We start from the raw sequence: 18562 nt of genomic DNA, 5'->3' as shown, positions 1-18562 counted from the left end.
AGAAGAGATTTACCAACTGACAGAAGAGATCTCACCAACTGATAGAAGAGATTCATCAACTGATAGAAGAGATTCATCAACTGATAGAAGAGACTCGCCAACTGACAGAAGAGATTCAACAACTGACAGAAGAGATTTCACTGACAGAAGAGATTCATTAACTGATAGAAGAGATTCATCAACTGAACAAAGAGATCTCACCAACTGACAGAAGAGATTTACCAACTGACAGAAGAGATCTCACCAACTGATAGAAGAGATTCATCAACTGATAGAAGAGATTCATCAACTGATAGAAGAGACTCGCCAACTGACAGAAGAGATTCAACAACTGACAGAAGAGATTTCACTGACAGAAGAGATTCATTAACTGATAGAAGATATCTCACTAACTGACAAAAGAGGCTTGCCAACTGACAGACGAGATTCATCAACCTACTAGAAGAGACTCACCAATTGACAGAAGAGATTCATCAACTGATAGAAGAGATCTCACTAACTGACAGAAAAGATCCGACAACTGACAGCGGAGATTCACTAACTGACAGAAGAGATTCATCAACTGACAGAAGAGATTCACCAACCAATAGAACAGACCCACCGACAGACATAAGAGACTCGCCAATGGACAGAAGAGATCTCACCAACTAATAGGAGAAATTCACAAACTCACTTACCAATTGATAAAAAAAACTCAACTGACAGAAGAGATCTCACCAACTGATGGAGGAGACTCGCCAGCTGATAGAAGAGACTTTCCAGCTGATAGAGGAGACTCACCAGCTGATAGAGGAGACTCGCCAGCTGATAGAGGAGACTCACCAACTGATAGCGGAGACTCACCAACTGATAGGGGAGACTCGCCAGCTGATATAGTAGACTCACCAACTGATAGAGGAGACTCGCCAACTGATAGCGGAGACTCGCCAACTGATAGCGGAGACTCGCCAGCTGATAGAGGAGACTTGCCAACTGATAGCGGAGACTCGCCAACTGATAGCGGAGACTCGCCAGCTGATAGAGGAGACTCACCAACTGATAGCGGAGACTCACCAACTGATAGGGGAGACTCGCCAGCTGATAGAGTAGACTCGCCAACTGATAGAGGAGACTCACCAACTGATGGAGGAGACTCACCAGCTGATGGAGGAGACTCACCAGCTGATGAAGGAGACTCACCAGCTGATGGAGGAGACTCACCAGCTGATGGAGGAGACGAGGAGACTCACCAGCTGATGGAGGAGACTCACCAGCTGATAGAGGAGACTCGCCAGCTGATAGAAGAGACTCGCCAGCTGATAGAAGAGACTTGCCAGCTGATAGAGGAGACTCACCAACTGATAGCGGAGACTCGCCAACTGATAGAGAAGACTCGCCAGCTGATAGAGGAGACTCGCCAACTGATAGCGGAGACTCACCAACTGATAGCGGAGACTCACCAACTGATAGCGGAGACTCACCAACTGATAGCGGAGACTCACCAACTGATAGAGGAGACTCACCAACTGATAGAGGAGACTCGCCAACTGATAGAGAAGACTCGCTAGCTGATAGAGGAGACTCACCAACTGATAGCAGAGACTCACCAACTGATAGCGGAGACTCGCCAACTGATAGAGGAGACTCGCCAACTGATGGAGGAGACTCGCCAGCTGATAGAGGAGACTCGCCAACTGATAGCGGAGACTCGCTAACTGATAGAGAAGACTCGCCAGCTGATAGAGGAGACTCACCAACTGATAGCGGAGACTCACCAACTGATAGAGGAGACTCACCAACTGACAGAGGAAACTCACCAGCTGATAGAGGAAACTCACCAGCTGATAGAGGAGACTCGCCAACTGATAGAGGAGACTCACTAGCCGACAGAAGAGATCTCACCAACTGTTAGAAGAGACTAACAAATGATAGAAGAAATCTCATTAACCGATAGAGGAGACTCACCAACTGATAGAAGACACCAGCCAACTAACAGAAGAGATCCAACCAACTGATAGAGGAGACATTTAAGCTGACATACGTTTTAAAGGAAAACAAAAGCTGCATGTCACAATATACATAAATAATATACATTTTCAGAAAAGCTTCACATTTTATCATTATAAAATGGTCTTTGAGCTCCAGTCAGGTGACTTTTTTCTAGGCTGGGATGATGCCATTAGTCTTCTGCAGGCAGGAGGAAGCATTCCCTCAGTCTCCTCTCCCCCACTGATTAGACTTGCGTTTCCATCCAGGAAGTAAATGGGGACTCTAGGTCAGTAGTGGGACAATATCCTCTGGCACCCAGGGCAAATAGGCCAAAGTGCAGCCCACCACCACCACACTGAGGGGGATGGATTTTACATTGGCTGGGCCACTGGCCCTATATTTACCATTTTTGACCCCGGAACTGCTGTGATATGGTTAAACCATAGGTGTGGACAGCCTATTGCATTAGGGTGTGCACCCCAAAGCTCAAACACATGTATGAGTGGACGGTGTCAGTAGACCAGTGGATGGTGTCAGTAGAGCAGAGGACGATGTCAGTAGAGCAGTGGATGTGTCAGTAGAGCAGTGCATGGTGTCAGAGCAGTGGACGGTGTCAGTAGAGCAGTGGACGGTGTCAGTAGAGTAGTGGACGATGTCAGTAGACCAGTGGATTGTGTCAGAGCAGAAGACGGTGTCAGTAGACCAATGGATGGTGTCAGTAGAGCAGAAGGCGGTGTCAATAGAGCAGTAGACGATGTCAGTAGACCAGTGGACGGTGTCAGAAGAGCAGTGGACGGTGTCAGTAGAGCAGTGGACGGTGTCAGTAGTGCAGTGGACGGTGTCAATAGACCAGTGGACGGTGTCAGTAGTGCAGTGGACGGTACAAATAGACCAGTGGACGGTGTCAGTAGACCAGTGGATGATGTCAGTAGGGCAGTGGATGGTGTTAGTAGACCAGTGGACGGTGTCAGTAGACCAGTGGACAGTGTCAGAAGAGCAGTGGACGGTGTCAGTAGACCAGTGGATGATGTCAGTAGGGCAGTGGACGGTGTTAGTAGACCAGTGGACGGTGTCAGTAGACCAGTGGACAGTGTCAGAAGAGCAGTGGACGGTGTCAGTAGAGCAGTGGATGGTGTCAGTAGACCAGTGGACGGTGTCAGTAGTGCAGTGAACGTTGTCAGTAGACCAGTGGTCGGTGTCAGTAGAGCAGTGGATGTGTAGGTAGGACAATAGATGGTGTCAGTAGGGTTGAGGTATGTGTCATTAGGACAGTGGATTGTGTCAGTCAGTAGAGCAGAGATTGGTGTCAGTAGTAGTGGATGGTGTCAGTCGTGTTTTATTTTTATTATTTTATTTTTTACAATTTTATTTTTATTATTTTTACAATATTACGGTATTATTATTATTTTATTTTTTTTTACAATTTTTTATGAGTCCCATTGGGGGGATTTTGGTGAGATATCAGGGAACTAAACAGACCAGGGCACGAGCAGCAGGGGGAATTTGCATCGCACAGGGTGAATAGGGTGTGCCCAGGCACATCTGGCACACCCTGTGCGCACGCCTATGGGTTAAACTGTGATTTAGTCATTCATAATCCAAATTTTAGACATCATTACTCTTCAAATATGTTTGTGTAGTTAATGAATGTGTCATCACTAATTACTATTCCTGCACCCTAAATCTGGTGTGAGGTCACTGCCCCCCAAAACCAGAAGTGATAGTTGTCACTACATAGCCGATGCCGGTCCATAAATCTCTCATGGAGAAAATCCATAATGAATTGTTTAGCATAATAAGCTGATTGAACCCGGACACGTGTCACTTTATAAAGGAGTGCGTCTATTTAATGTTACCTTTAATGAAAATCCTTTTTGAAACGACAACCTTTAATTGAGCGCTGACCCTGTCCTGAGATTTGATTTACTGGAACCTTCTATTTTGCTGGAATTCACAGAGATGAATAAATTAGCCCGGTACCAGTAACTGGATTATAAATTACCTGTCCGTCCGCAAGCAGAGCTCTGGGTGCAGGTAGCGGGATGAAGCTGGAGAAATGTTACTTTACAATTCCTGATGTGATCATAGAAAATCCTGATCACTGGATTCAGGGCATATCCGGATTGTGTGGTAAGATGGTGCAAGGAGAAATGATGATGGAAAGAGTAAGCCTGATCTCAACTTTCATCTGTTGTATTAATTTTATTGACATTATTCATAGGTGTGTGCAGCCTATTGCATTAGGGTGTATACCCCAAAGCGTAAACACACACGTGTATATATATACTGTATATACACATATACAGTCAGGTCCATAAATATTGGGACATCGACACAATTCTAATCTTTTTGGCTCTATACACCACCACAATGGATTTGAAATGAAACGAACAAGATGTGCTTTAACTGCAGACTTTCAGGTTTAATTTGAGGGTATTTACATACAAGTCATGTGAACGGTGTAGGAATTACAACAGTTTGTATATGTGCCTCCCACTTTTTAAGGGACCAAAATTAATGGGACAGATTAACAATCATCCATCAAACTTTCACTTTTTAATACTTGGTTGCAAATCCTTTGCAGTCAATTACAGCCTGAAGTCTGGAACACATAGACATCACCAGACGCTGGGTTTCATCCCTGGTGATGCTCTGCCAGGCCTCTACTGCAACTGTCTTCAGTTCCTGCTTGTTCTTGGGGCATTTTTCCTTCAGTTTTGTCTTCAGCAAGTGAAATACATGCTCAATGGGATTCAGGTCAGGTGATTGACTTGGCCATTGCATTAAAAAACTCTTTGGTTGCTTTCGCAGTATGCTTCGGGTCATTGGCCATCTGCACTGTGAAGTGCCGTCCAATGAGTTCTGAAGCATTTTGCTGAATATGAGCAGATAATATTGTCCGAAACACTTTAGAATTCATCCTGCTGCTTTTGTCAGCAGTCACATCATCAATAAATACAAGAGAACCAGTTCCATTGGCAGCCATACATGCCCACGCCATGACACTACCACCACCATGCTTCACTGATGAGGTGGTATGCTTTGGATCATGAGCAGTTCCTTTCCTTCTCCATACTCTTCTCTTCCCATCACTCTGGTACAAGTTGATCTTGGTCTCATCTGTCCATAGGATGTTGTTCCAGAACTGTGAAGGCTTTTTTAGATGTTGTTTGGCAAACTCTAATCTGGCCTTCCTGTTTTTGAGGCTCACCAATGGTTTACATCTTGTGGTGAACCCTCTGTATTCACTCTGGTGAAGTCTTCTCCTGATTGTTGACTTTGGCACACATACACCTACCTCCTGGAGAGTGGTCTTGATCTGGCCAACTGTTGTGAAGGGTGTTTTCTTCACCAGGGAAAGAATTCTTTGGTCATTCACCACAGTTGTTTTCCATTGTCTTCCGGGTCTTTTGGTGTTGCTGAGCTCACCGGTGCGTTCTTTCTTTTTAAGGATGTTCCAAACAGTTGATTTGGCCACACCTAATGTTTTTGCTATCTCTCTGATGGGTTTGTTTTGTTTTTTTCAGCCTAATGATGGCTTGCTTCACTGATAGTGACAGCTCTTTGGATCTCATATTGAGAGTTGACAGCAACAGATTCCAAATGCAAATAGCACACTTGAAATGAACTCTGGACCTTTTATCTGCTCCTTGTAAATGGGATAATGAGGGAATAACACACACCTGGCCATGGAACAGCTGAGCAGCCAATTGTCCCATTACTTTTGGCCCCCTAAAAAGTGGGAGGCACATATACAAACTGTTGTAATTCCTACACCGTTCAAATGATTTTACATACCCTCAAATTACCCTCAAATTAAAGCTGAAAGTCTGCAGTTAAAGCACATCTTGTTTGTTTCATTTCAAATCCATTGTGGTGGTGTATAGAGCCAAAAAGATTAAAATTGTGTTGATGTTATTTATGGACCTGACTGTAAACACAGACACACACAATTTCTGCTAAATCTAAAAGATAAAACTGTATTGAGTTAATAAATAAAGCTCTGCGTGTAAATGCGCTCTTGGGGGTCATTCACATGGGTGCTAAGGTTTTTAAAGTGTAGTGTTTTTTTTTTTACCACATCCGATTCCTATGCTGCCCAGACAGTGGCACATGGGGTGATTAGGGTGTGCCCAGGCACATCCAGGATACCCTGTGCGCACGCCTATCACATTATTATTATTATACTTTGTTTACTGAGCACCAAAACAGTACACAGGACTGGACAGGAAACAAAAAGAGAGTTCAAACTCCAGAGATGACACTGGGGGAAAAGTAGGGGATCAGAGAAAAAGATCACAATGTAAGAGTAGGAGAAGATTCCATGGAGCCGAATCACAGAGGGAGGAATGAATGCTGACCAAGCTTTGTGAATAAAGGGAAGCTAAAATCAGAGGTCAAAGACTACGAAAACCACAGTGTGGTAATCTGGTGATTGGTTGTTGTATAAAAAGAAAAAGAGAGAAAAGAGAAGGAAGAAAGTAAGGAAAGGAATGAAGAAAAAAAAGAGAAGGAAGGAAGGAAGGGATGATTATTGTATAAAAAGAAAGAGAGAAGGAGAAGAAAGGAAGGAAAGCAATGACGAAAAAAGAGAAGGGAAAGGAAGGAAGGAAAGAAATGAAGAATAAAAGGAAGGAAGGAAGGAAGGAAGGAAGGAAGGAAGGAAGGTGAAAGGGAAGGAGAAAGGAAGGTAGGAAGAAAGACAGGAAGGAAGAAAAAAGAAGAAAAGGAAGGAAAGAAATAAGGAAGGGGGATGAAATTGAGGAAGAAAAAGGAGGGGGCAGAAGAGAGGTTGGAGGAAAGGAAGAAAGAGAAATGAATGAAGGGAAAGGGAAGGATGGAGAAAACAATGGAGCAAGGAACAGATGAGGAAAAAGAAAGGAACAATGAAAGAAAAATGGAACAGGGGAAAAGAAGGCAGGAAAGAAGGGAAACAAAAAGGGAAAAGGAAGGGAGGAAGGAAGAGACTAAGGAAGGAAATGGAAAGTAACGGAGGAAGAAAAATAAAGCAAAGAAGGGCAGGGGGGAGGAAGGAATATAAGGAAAATAAAGGGTAAAGGAAGGAACGAAGGAAGGAAGGGAAGAAGGAAGGGAGGAAGGAAAGGAAGCAAGGGAAATGAAAAGGAATGAAGTAACCAATGAAAGGGAAAGAAATGGAGAAAGAAAAAAAAAGGAAGGAAGGAGAAGGAAAGGGAAAGGAATAAAGAAAGAAAAATAATAGGGAAAAAAAGAGAGGGAGGGCAGCAGGAAGGAGAGAAGGATGAAAGGGAAAAGGAAAAGAACAAACAAAAAACATATATAAGAAATGGAGAAAAGAAGTGAAGGCAGAAGGAAGAAATAAAAAGAGGAAGAGAAGAAAAGAAGGAAAAAAGAAAGGATGGGAAATGAAAGGGAATAACAAAGGAAGGAAGCAATAAAAGGAGGGAAGGAGGAAAGGGAAAGGAATGGATAGAAAAAAAGGATGGAGAAAAGAACTAAGGAATGAAAGAAGAAAAGGGAAATAAATAAAGGAAGAAAAATAAAAGGAGAAAAAAAGTGGGAGGGTGGGATGAATGAGAGGAGAAAAAAAAAAGGAAAGAAGGTGAATTGGAAAGGAATAGATAAAGAAAAATAAAGTATAAATAAATATAAATAATAAAATGGAAGGAGGAAAAAAGGAAGAAAATAAGGAAGATAAATGAAAAGTAAGGAAGGAAATGAAGGAAAGACCGAAATCTCCTTTTATCTGTTGCCTATCTGTCTCATACTCAGCTCATGGTAGGTGAGCCAGCTATGACTGGGAAGTATATTTAGGGCTCTGTAAAAGAACATTACATTTATTTGTTGTCTTTGTTAAATGTTTATTAAGGACAAAGTGTGCAGCCAACCATCTATAACACCTTATCTCATAATTCTCTGATATGGGAAGAGAGGACGTCTTTCGGGACTGAAATACGGAGCAAAGGACATATTAACATCAGAGCAAATCAGATCTGTCCCCTGGTTTTTGGAGAGTGATGTGATCTGGGCTCCTGTATCATTACCATTGCCAATAACAATTCTTTAATGTAAGCAAAGGCACATATTCTTTTTTATTATTCGGTTTGTGTTTGGCACCATCAGTGCTGAAAGATATATCCGGGTTTTAGAGCAGCATATGCTCCCATCCAGACAGCATCTATTTCAGGAAAGGCCTTCTATATTTCTGCAGGACAATGCTAAACTGCATACTGCATGTATGACAACAACATGGCTTTGTAGTAGAAGAGTCCGGGTGCTAAACTGGCCTGCCTGTAGTCCAGACCTTTCACCAACTGAAAATATTTGGTGCATCTTGAAACAAAAATATGACAAAGACCCAGGACTGTTGAGCAGTTAGAATCCTATATCAGGCAAGAATGGGACAACATTCCTCTCCCAAAACTCCAGTAACTGGTCTCGTCAGTTCACAGACCTTAACAGAGTGTTGGTAAAAGAACAGTACACCATGCTAAACATGGCCCCACCCCGACTTTTCTGAGACATGTTGCTGCCACCAATTTCAAAATGACCTTTTTTTCTTAAAATGGTTCAATTTTCTCAATGAACACATTTGATCTGTTTTCTATTGTGAATAAAATATGGGTTTATAAGATTTCTAAATCATTGCATTTTTTTTTTTTTTTGGTCCATGCCGCGGATGACGTCAGATGTGACAAAACATGTAGGGTGGAGCCTGTTGTGACTTCATCGTGTAACCAGAAGCTATTTTCTCATCATCCGGCAAGTTTGTTTGTAATTCAAAATCTCTTTTACGATATTTTAAATGTTAGTACCTTACCTTTCTTAATAAAATTGCCTTTATGGTTTTTACACTACAGTATCTCACAAAAGTGAGTACACCCCTCACATTTTTGTAAATATATTATATCTTTTCATGTGACAACACTGACGAAATGACACTTTGCTACAATGTAAAGTAGTGAGTGTACAGCTTGTATAACAGTGTAAATTTGCTGTTCCCTCAAAATAACTCAACACATAGCCATTAATGTCTAAACCGCTGGTAACAAAAGTGAGTACACCCCTAAGTGAAAATGTCCAAATTGGGCCCAATTAGCCATTTTTCCTCCCTGGTGTCATGTGACTTGTTAGTGTTACAAGGTTTCAGGTGTGAATGGGGAGCAGGTGTGTTAAATTTGGTGTTATCGCTCTCACTCTCTCATACTGGTCACTGGAAGTTCAATATAGCACCTCATGGAAAAGAACTTTCTGAGAATATAAAAAAAAAAGAATTGTTGCTCTACATAAAGATGGCCTAGGCTATAAGAAGATTGCCAAGACCCTGAAACTGAGCTGCAGCACGGTGGCCAAGACCATACAGCGGTATAACAGGACAGGTTCCACTCAGAACAGGCCTTGCCATGGTCAACCAAAGAAGTTGAGTGCACGTGCTCAGCTTCATATCCAGAGGTTCTCTTTGGGAAATAGATGTATGAGTGCTGCCAGCATTGCTGCAGAGGTTGAAGGGGTGGGGGGGTTAGCCTGTCAGTGCTCAGGCCATACGCCACACACTGCATCAGATGGTCTGCATGGCTGTGATCCCAGAAGGAAGCCTCTTCTAAAGATAATGCACAAGAAAGCCCGCAAACAGTTTGCTAAAGACAAGCAGACTAAGGACATGGATTACTGGAACCATGTCCTGTGGTCTGATGAGACCAAGATAAACTTATTTGGTTCAGATGGTGTTAAGCGTGTGTGGCGGCAACCAGGTGAGGAGTACAAAGACAAGTGTGTCTTGCCTACAGTCAAGCATGGTGGTGGGAGTGTCATGGTCTGGGGCTGCATGAGTGCTGCCGGTACTGGGGAGCTACAGTTCATTGAGGGAACCATGAATGCCAACATGTACTGTGACATACTGAAGCAGAGCATGATCCCCTCCTCATCCTCAGAGACTGGGCAGGATTCCAACATGATAACGACCCCAAACACCTCCAAGATGACCACAGTCTTGTTAAAGAAGGTGAGGGTAAAGGTGATGGACTGGCCAAGCATATCTCCAGACCTAAACCCTATTGAGCATCTGTGGGGCATCCTCAAAAAGAAGGTAGAGGAGCGCAAGGTCTCTAACATCCACCAGCTCCGTGATGTCGTCATGGAGGAGGGGAAGAGGACTCCAGTGGCAACCTGTGAATCTCTGGAGAACTCCATGCCCAAGAGGGTTAAGGCAGTGCTGGAAAATAATGGTGGCCACACAAAATATTGACACGTTGGGCCCAGTTTGGACATTTTCACTTAGGGGTGTACTCACTTTTGTTGTCAGCGGTTTAGACATTAATGGCTGTGTGTTGAGTTATTTTGAGGGGACAGCAAATTTACACTGTTGTACAAGCTGTACACTCACTACTTTACATTGTAGCAAAGTGTCATTTCTTCAGTGTTGTCACATGAAAAGATAGAATAAAATATTTACATAAATGTGAGGGGTGTACTCACTTTTGTGAAATACTGTATATTTGGCTTTTTGCGCTCCTTTCTTGTATGTGTTTGGAGGATGGAGGGGTGATTATGGACATCAATGTCATCTATTGGAAATGAATATTCCTGTCGTATCTAGCAATGTGTGGAACGTTGAAGAGGGGATTCTTGTGAAATTATAATACCAATGTTTGACTTCTCTTTAATTAGAGGGTCATTCCAATCCGGTAAGCGCATATTTGTGGTATCTGTTGGAGGTGCTACAACTATCATTGGACACTCTCACGCTGCGTATTCACGCTCGGACATTCCGACAACAAAATCCTGGATTTTTTTTCCGACGGATGTTGGCTCAAACTTGTCTTGAATACAACGGTCGCACAAATGTTGTTGGAAATTCCGAACGTCCAGAATGCGGTGACATACAACACGTACGACGAGCCGAGAAAAAAGAAGTTCAATAGCCAGTGCGGCTCTTCTGCTTGATTCCGAGCATGCGTGGACTTTTGTGCGTCGGAATTGTGTACACGCGCTCGGAATTTCCGACAACGGATTTTGTTGTCGGAAAATTTAAGATCAAGCTCTCAAATTTTTGTTGTTGGAAATTCCGACAACAAATTGCGATGGCGCCTATACACGGTCGGAATTTCCGACAACAAGCTCCCATCGAAACATTTGTTGTCGGAAATTCCGAGCGTGTGTACGCGGCATTACTCTCAAGATTCCCATAATATGGACATCTTGTTTTTCTTCTGGACATTTATTACTTTTTTCACTTTGGACTCTATTATTATTTTGTTCACCTTTTTATTGGGATTTTGTATATGGTGTACAATCATCCATGGTGTTGATATTCTTTTTCACTATTTATTTGCATATTTGTGCTACGCAATTTAGATAATTGTCATAATGTGAATTAGCGCAACATTTTCTTCTAACCATTCTGTTTTTATGTAGATTTAGCACAGCATCCCAACTATTTTGGAATAGGGGTTATTTTTATATTATTTTATGTTCATTGCTAAAGAAACAAATTCTCTAACAAGCCCCAAGCTCAGTTCATCTTCAATACACAACCCGCTCAGCAGCTCTACTATTAGCAGATCGTCATCCGACCGGCGAGTGACAATTTATTCCGCCCGGCGCTCAGTTTATGGATTTCTCCCACACTTTGTGCCGCCTTTCATATCACACCTGTGTCACATTATTACCCGGCTCTCCAAAACAGATGTCTCCTCCTAATCCTGATGAGTTAAGTGATCCTCTCGCTACAAATGTAATGAATTTCACATTCCCAGCTGAACTCCAGGGGAAAGAACACCGGCCAAATCAAAACGCCTTCTTTAGATGCCATCTGGGCCGGTGCTGCAACTTGGACCCACGCTCGGCCTTAGCTATGTTCTATCATTCATCCCCACCTCTAATTTTGGGAGGGGGGTGGGGGGAGATAAGATCACATTTCCAAGCGGGGATTTTTGTTTCAGGTCCAGTGTCACTCTTCTCACCATAGAGGACAACCAGTCACCACCAATGCATCTCTCTCTTTTATTGTATCTACTCTTTACATGTACAGTATTAATATATAGTGCTATCAAGAATGAAGACTAAAGGATTTTGAAACAATCATCACCCTCCTAATCTGCCCAGACATTCTAGCTCTGAACTCGTTCCAAGACGTGACGGCCTCCACGGGGGCCTAATGGCCTTACACCAGACTGCCGTGTCTGATCTGACAGGATGAGAATACAAGAGAATAACAACACAAACACCAATCCCTATTATGGAGTTTATACAATCATTCCTGAATCCTGCCTCTCTTCTCACCCAATACTGGAGGCTCCAAATTATAAAATGATTTCAAAATCCAGAACAAGTGTGGGCCTTCTTGTAAAAGAGTTAGATATAGGCATGTAGATAAGTACATAATAGATAGATAGATAGATAGATAGATAGATAGATAGATAGATAGATAGATAGATAGATAGATAGATAGATAGATAGATAGATAATGGAAGGCAGAAAAAAGAAGAAAAAGAAGGAAAGGGTAATGAAATTGAGGAAGAAAAGAAGGAGGGAGCAGAAGTGAGGTTGGAAGAAAAAGGAAGAAAGGAAGGGAAGAAAGGGAAATGAATGAAGGGAAAGGGAAGAATGGAGAAAGGAACGGATGAGGAAAGAGAAAGAAACAATGAAAGAAAAATGGAACAGGGGAAAAGAAGGCAGGAATGAAGGGAAAAGTAAAGAAGGAAGGAGCATATGGAAAGTAACGGAGGAAGAAAAATAAAGGATATGAAGAAATAGAAGGAAAAGGAAAGAGAAAGAAATTAAGGAAGAAAAATAAAAGAGATGGAGCAAAGAAGTGCAGGCGGAGGAAGAAATATATAGAGGAAGGGAAGAAAGAAAGGAAAGGAAATGAAAAGGTATGAAGTAACCAAGGAAGGAAGGAAGGAGGAAAGGGAAAGAAATAGAGAAGGAAGGAAGGAAGGAAGGAAGGAAGGAAGGAAGGAAGGAAGGAAGGAAGGAAGGAAGGAAGGAAGGAAGGAAGGAAGGAAGGAAGGAAGGAAAGAAGGAAAAGGAAAGAAATACGGGAAGAAAAATAATAGAGAAAAAAAGAGTGGGTAGGCAGGATATATATATGAGATGGAGAAAAGAAGTGAAGGCAGAAGGAAGAAATAAAAAGAGGAAGGGAAGAAAAGAAGGAAAAAAGAAAGGACGGGAAACGAACGGGAATAACAAAGGAAGGAAGGAAGGAGGAAATGGAAAGGAATGGAGGAAAACAGTTAAAGGATATGGAGAAAAGAAGTAAGGAATGAAAGAAGGAAAGGGAAAGAAATAAAGGAAGAAAAATAAAAAGAGAAAGAAAAAGTGGAAGGGTGGGATGAATGAGAGGAGAAAAAAGAAAAGCGGAAGGATGGAAGGTGAATTGAAAAGGAATAGAGAAAGAAAAATAAAGGATATAGAGAAAAGAATTGAAGAAGGGAGGAAGGAATGAATAAAGGCAGGAAGGAAATGAAAGCGAAGGAGAAAGGAAGGAGGGAAAATGAAAGGAGAAAAAGAAGGAAGAAAATAAGGAAGATAAATGAAAAAGAATAGAAGGAAGGAAGGTGAATCGAAAAGGAATAGATGGATAGATAGATAGATAGATAGATAGATAGATAGATAGATAGATAGATAGATAGATAGATAGATAGATAGATAGATAGATAGATAGATAGTAGAAAACATAGATTTATAGCTAGATAGACATAGAAAACATAGATAATATGATAGATAGATATTGATGTTACCTGGGTCAAACTGGACGAGGCTTGCACTGCTGTGTGCAAAATCCAGGCCATGTCTGGCGGAAAGTTCTTGGACCTTTAAACAGAATGATTCCATTAATAATTTCTAGTTGACATTTGCCAGGATCAGATCTGATCACACAAAAAGCTCCAGATTGATGATCTGCCCCCCCCCCCCCCCAGTCATTCACACACAGGCAGGATCACTACGAGACATAAATGACAGACGTGTAACTGAATACATCTTTACCATCAAACTATCATTGATGGTCATTCTTCTAGATGTTCCTTCACATGGTGGCATATCTGGGGGGGGATCCATGCCTGTTCCCTGTAGTTAGACAGAATGTTCTCTCTCAGGGGGTTCACCATTTCAAAGTAGAACACCTGGAATTTCCATTCCTCCTTCCGGAGAAATCCGGTCCTCGGCTATGTTCACACCTATGGAAACTCGTGCAAAATATCGCGCTTTCACAACACGCACAGAAATGCGCTGCCCTTTAGCAGACGCGTTAAGGTACCGTAAATTAATGACACCCCCACACATCTGCAAGTGTGCAGGTCTTCGCGTGCGGCAAACCGCATAGTGCCGCAGCACCATGCGATTTAGTGTGGTGCATTTTTGGAAGCGAGTCAGGGACTTTCTTTTCCACGTTTCTCACGCATTGAGCAGCCCATTAAAATGAATAGGCTGCCCTACACGTGACGCGCGGAAACTCGTCTGCACTTGGTTGCACCTGTAGGTGTGAATCCAGCCTTATAGTTATCAGTCACTAGGCCAGATCTGAGATCTCTTGGAGAGACAAATTATCGATTGTATTATTGACTCTAAAAAAACGAAATTTTCCAATAATTTCAAAAATGTGACCTACAATACAGCAACTAAGATAAAAATGATTTAAAAATTGTCATTTGATTACGTTTTGTCTACCTTTTTTTGAAATTTTTGCCTGGGTTTATTCTTCAGTAAATCATGCCAAGAGTTTCAATGAAAAAAAAAGAAAAAAAAACAGACAATCCAAAATAGGCTCTCCCCTTTTTTTTCAAACAAATAGCAAAGCATTTTTTTCTAATAATTAAAAAAAATGTGATGTACAATAACCAAGAAAAAAAGATTAAAAAAATTGGCATTTTATTGTGTTTTGTTTCCTGCCTAATATTTTCGCTGTGGTTTATTCTTTGGTAAATCAGACCAAGAGTTTCAATGAAAAAAAAAACAGACAATCCAAAACTGCCTCTCTTTTTTTTTTTACAGCAAATAAGTGCTCTTAAAAAAAGACTTTTAATTTATTTATTTTTTTTGCTTTGGCTTATTCTTTGGTAAGTCAGGCCAAGAGTATCAATGTAAAAAAAAAAAAAAAAACAGATAATCCAAAATAGCGTCTGCCCTTTTTTTTCTTCAAATAAGTGCTCTTAAAAAAGCTAAAAATGTTTTTTAATCATTTCAAAAATATGACATACACAATAAAAAAAAAAAAATAATTATGAAAAAAAAATGGCATTTTACATTTTGCTAAATACGAGATAACCCATGTATGTAGATTCTGTACCTGCCCTTAAAATTGTTTCCTTTTTTTTTTTTTTATTTGGTTCATTCTTTAGTAAATCAGGTCAAGAGTTTTAAGTTAAAAAAAAAAAAAAAAAAAAAAACAGCATATGATCCAAAAAATTTCAAAACTGATGTACTATAACTGAGAGCGAAAAAAACAAACGATGAATAAGAAAAAAATTGGAATTTCATTAGGTTTTGCAAATGATACAAATAAGTGCTCTTAAAAAAGCAAACCATTTTTCTAATCATTTCAAAAATGTGACGTATAATAACTGAGAAAAAAAAAAATTAGGAAAAAACTTGGCTATTTACTACATTTACTAGTTTTTGCAAAAAGTGATATAATCAATGTATTTACACCTGCCCTTGAAATAGTTTCCTATCATTTTTTTTTTTCTTTTTTTTTTTAGCCCTTCAAACATACAATGTAAATCTGTCCCTGAGGGAACAAACCAAACAAGCAAAAAACGACTGAATAGCAGAAAAAAACAAGTCAGTAGTTTTCCCTAAAATAATAATAAAAAAAAAAAAAATATTTTTTTTAATTTTATTTCCAGGCCTGACTGAGAATCCAGGCACTGTTAGTTATCTGCAGGCACAGTCGCTGTGTTTGGCTCGGCTTATCGACTTGAAGCAGATTTTTTGCAGGCCTGTTATCTCGCTCTTTACATGTCCATGCACACAGAACTGGTGGCCCCACATAAATATCTCCCTCCAAAGCCCAACACCTTCCAGGATTTGGCACGGGGAAACGGGTGATGTGTGTGCTGGAAGGATTTAGTGAGGATTGAGCCTGCGGAAAGCCCCCAAACTTTATATTTTTTTTGTCAACTTGCAAAAAAAAAAAAAAAAAAAAACATGAGAAAAAAGCGATGTTGGATTTGGTTGTATTAAACCCAAAAATTCTGGAGTAACAGAAAAGCTTCAGAAAAGTATATAGTTTAAAAGGAAATCAAAAGTTTTCTTTCTTTCTACTGGAAAGATTATTTGCCAACATGACAAAAACAGGAATATTCCATAGAAGGTACACAAATCTTTTTATTTTTTAATATAAAATAATGAAATTTTAGTTACCTGACTAAGCTTTTGGAGTTTTCGAAAAAAGGAAATTTGTTCTCCTTTGAGGAAATTCTATAGTCACCTTTAAAAACAGAAGATGGCAGAAAAAAGACCAAGTGGTCCATCAAATCTGCTCCATTTTTTAAACTTTTTATGCTTTTTTTTTTTTCCTAACTTTTTTGTCTAGATCTATGTTTGTCCCAAGGATGTTTGAATCCACGTACTGTTGAATAAAATTGACTATGCAGGGACTGGCCTTAAACTCACATTTCCGGAAACTTTTACAAATTACAAATTTCCATATACCGTTTGACCCTTCCTTTCTCCTTCCTCCTCAATAATTCAATTCCCACGATTATATATCGAAAATCAATTCCGAGACATCTCATAAATCCAGCCGAAGCCTGTATTCCAGCCTGCTGGTGCAAAGTATATACCCACTTCAATTCCAATGTGACTTAACAAAGTAGACAACATTGGAAGGATGAAAGACCTCTTTTCCCCAAAATAATTTACAAACTTCCATATACCCTTTGACCCTTCCTTTCTCCTTCCTCATCAATAATTAATTTCCCTCCATAATATATCAGAAGTCAATTCCGAGACATCTCATAAATCCATCAGAAGCCTGTATTCCAGCCTACTGGTGCAAAGTATATACCCCCTTCAATTCCAATATGACTTAAAGTAGACAACATCGGAAGGATGGAAGACCTGACTCGTTTAAAAAAAAATAGATCAGATGTGTTCTACAATACATGGTTCTATTGGTTCCAGTTCACCTACTTGGAAGAGGGTAAGCGCCTGCTGGTGGAACAGGACGGAGTGGACAAAGTACCCATCCACCCATTGCTAGACAACATCTCATTATGCCCCTCAGTGGTTCCAATGTGACTTAAAGTACACATCAGAAGGATGGAGGACCTGACTCATTCCCCAAAAAATAGATCAGATGTGTTCAACAAGACATGGTTCAGTTGGTTCCAGTTCATCTACTTGGAAGAGGGTAAGCACCTGAACGAACACTGTACCCATCTACCCCCCCTTTACTGCCCTAACTTCATCCACCCCCCCATTTCCCACCCATTCCTGGACAACATGTCATTATGCCCCTCAGTGTTTCCAATATGACTCAACAAAGTAGACAACATCAGAAGGATGGGGGACCTGACTGATTTCCAAAAAATAGATCAGATGTGACTATTGGTCCATTGTCCTATTGGTTCCAGTTCATCTACTCGGAAGAGGGTAAGTGCCTGCTGGTGGGACAGGACAGGACTGAGTACTATCTATCCCCCTACCTCCCATTCGTTCCTGAACAACACTATTATCATTATGCCCCTTAGTGGTTCCAATGTGACTTAATAGACAACATCAGAAGGATGGAGGACCTGACCCATTCGCCCCTAAAAATAAATCAGATGTGTTCAACACAGTTGGTTCCAGTTCATTCACTCAAAAGAGGGTACGTGCCTGATGGTGGGACAGGACTGAATGGACAACGTACCCATCAATCCCCCTCCTATTGCCCTGATTTTATCCATCCCCTCACCTCCCTCCCATTCCTTGACAACATCTCGTTATGCCCCTCAGTGGTTCCATTGTGACTCAACAAAGTAGACAACATCAGAAGGATGGAGGCCCTGACCTGAAAATAGATCAGATGTGTTCAACAAAACATGGTTCCAGTTCATCTACTCAGAAGAGGGTAAGTGCCTGCTGGGGGGGGGGGGGGTGGCAGGACTGAGCAAACACAGTACCCATCTACCCCCCTCCTATTGCCCTGACTTGATCCACCCCCTCACTACCTTCAGTACCTCCCGCTTCTTGACAGCATCTCATTATGCCCCTCAGTGGTTCTCCCAGCCTCGTCCCCATCCAATTCCCACTTTTAGTCCCTTGTTCACTCTCCACCACCCTATTCCCCTCTTCTTAGTTATACCTTTTCCAACACCCACTCCCATGAAACCTTTACTCCTATACAAGAGATCACTACTATGGGATTCCTCTGTGACTACTCAACCACTGTGTCATGGACAGGGGTCAGGCTCGGAGACCAGTAGCAGTGGAGAGGCTCCCAACGACTCCCAACGACCAGCAGGATAAGTATACAAGCAGGTCACCCTGATGGATGAAATGGGTTCACCCGAGGTGCGGCGTCTAAGCACTAACCAGTCTTCACCAGAGCTCCTGATGATGGGGATCGGTTTTGCTGCGTGTAAGTACCAAGTCACAGTCCTCAGGATCGCCCAACCAGGAGATGAGT

At 41.4% G+C, this 18562-nt stretch overlaps 1 protein-coding gene across 1 annotated transcript in view; it reads right to left on the bottom strand.

Annotated features, from left to right (window-relative positions):
* The window catches only part of LOC141103831 (FRAS1-related extracellular matrix protein 1-like), a 229827-nt gene that overhangs the window by 21545 nt on the left and 189720 nt on the right, over positions 1-18562 (bottom strand). The window contains 1 exon segment of the mRNA XM_073593852.1: positions 13689-13761. Within this exon segment, the coding sequence (XP_073449953.1) occupies positions 13689-13761 (73 nt within the window).

Source organism: Aquarana catesbeiana, linkage group LG07, assembly GCF_042186555.1.
Source record: "Aquarana catesbeiana isolate 2022-GZ linkage group LG07, ASM4218655v1, whole genome shotgun sequence".
Lineage (NCBI taxonomy): Eukaryota > Metazoa > Chordata > Amphibia > Anura > Ranidae > Aquarana > Aquarana catesbeiana.
The sequence above is the reverse complement of the archived record's forward strand: the minus strand, read 5'-3'. Positions and strand labels throughout refer to the sequence as shown.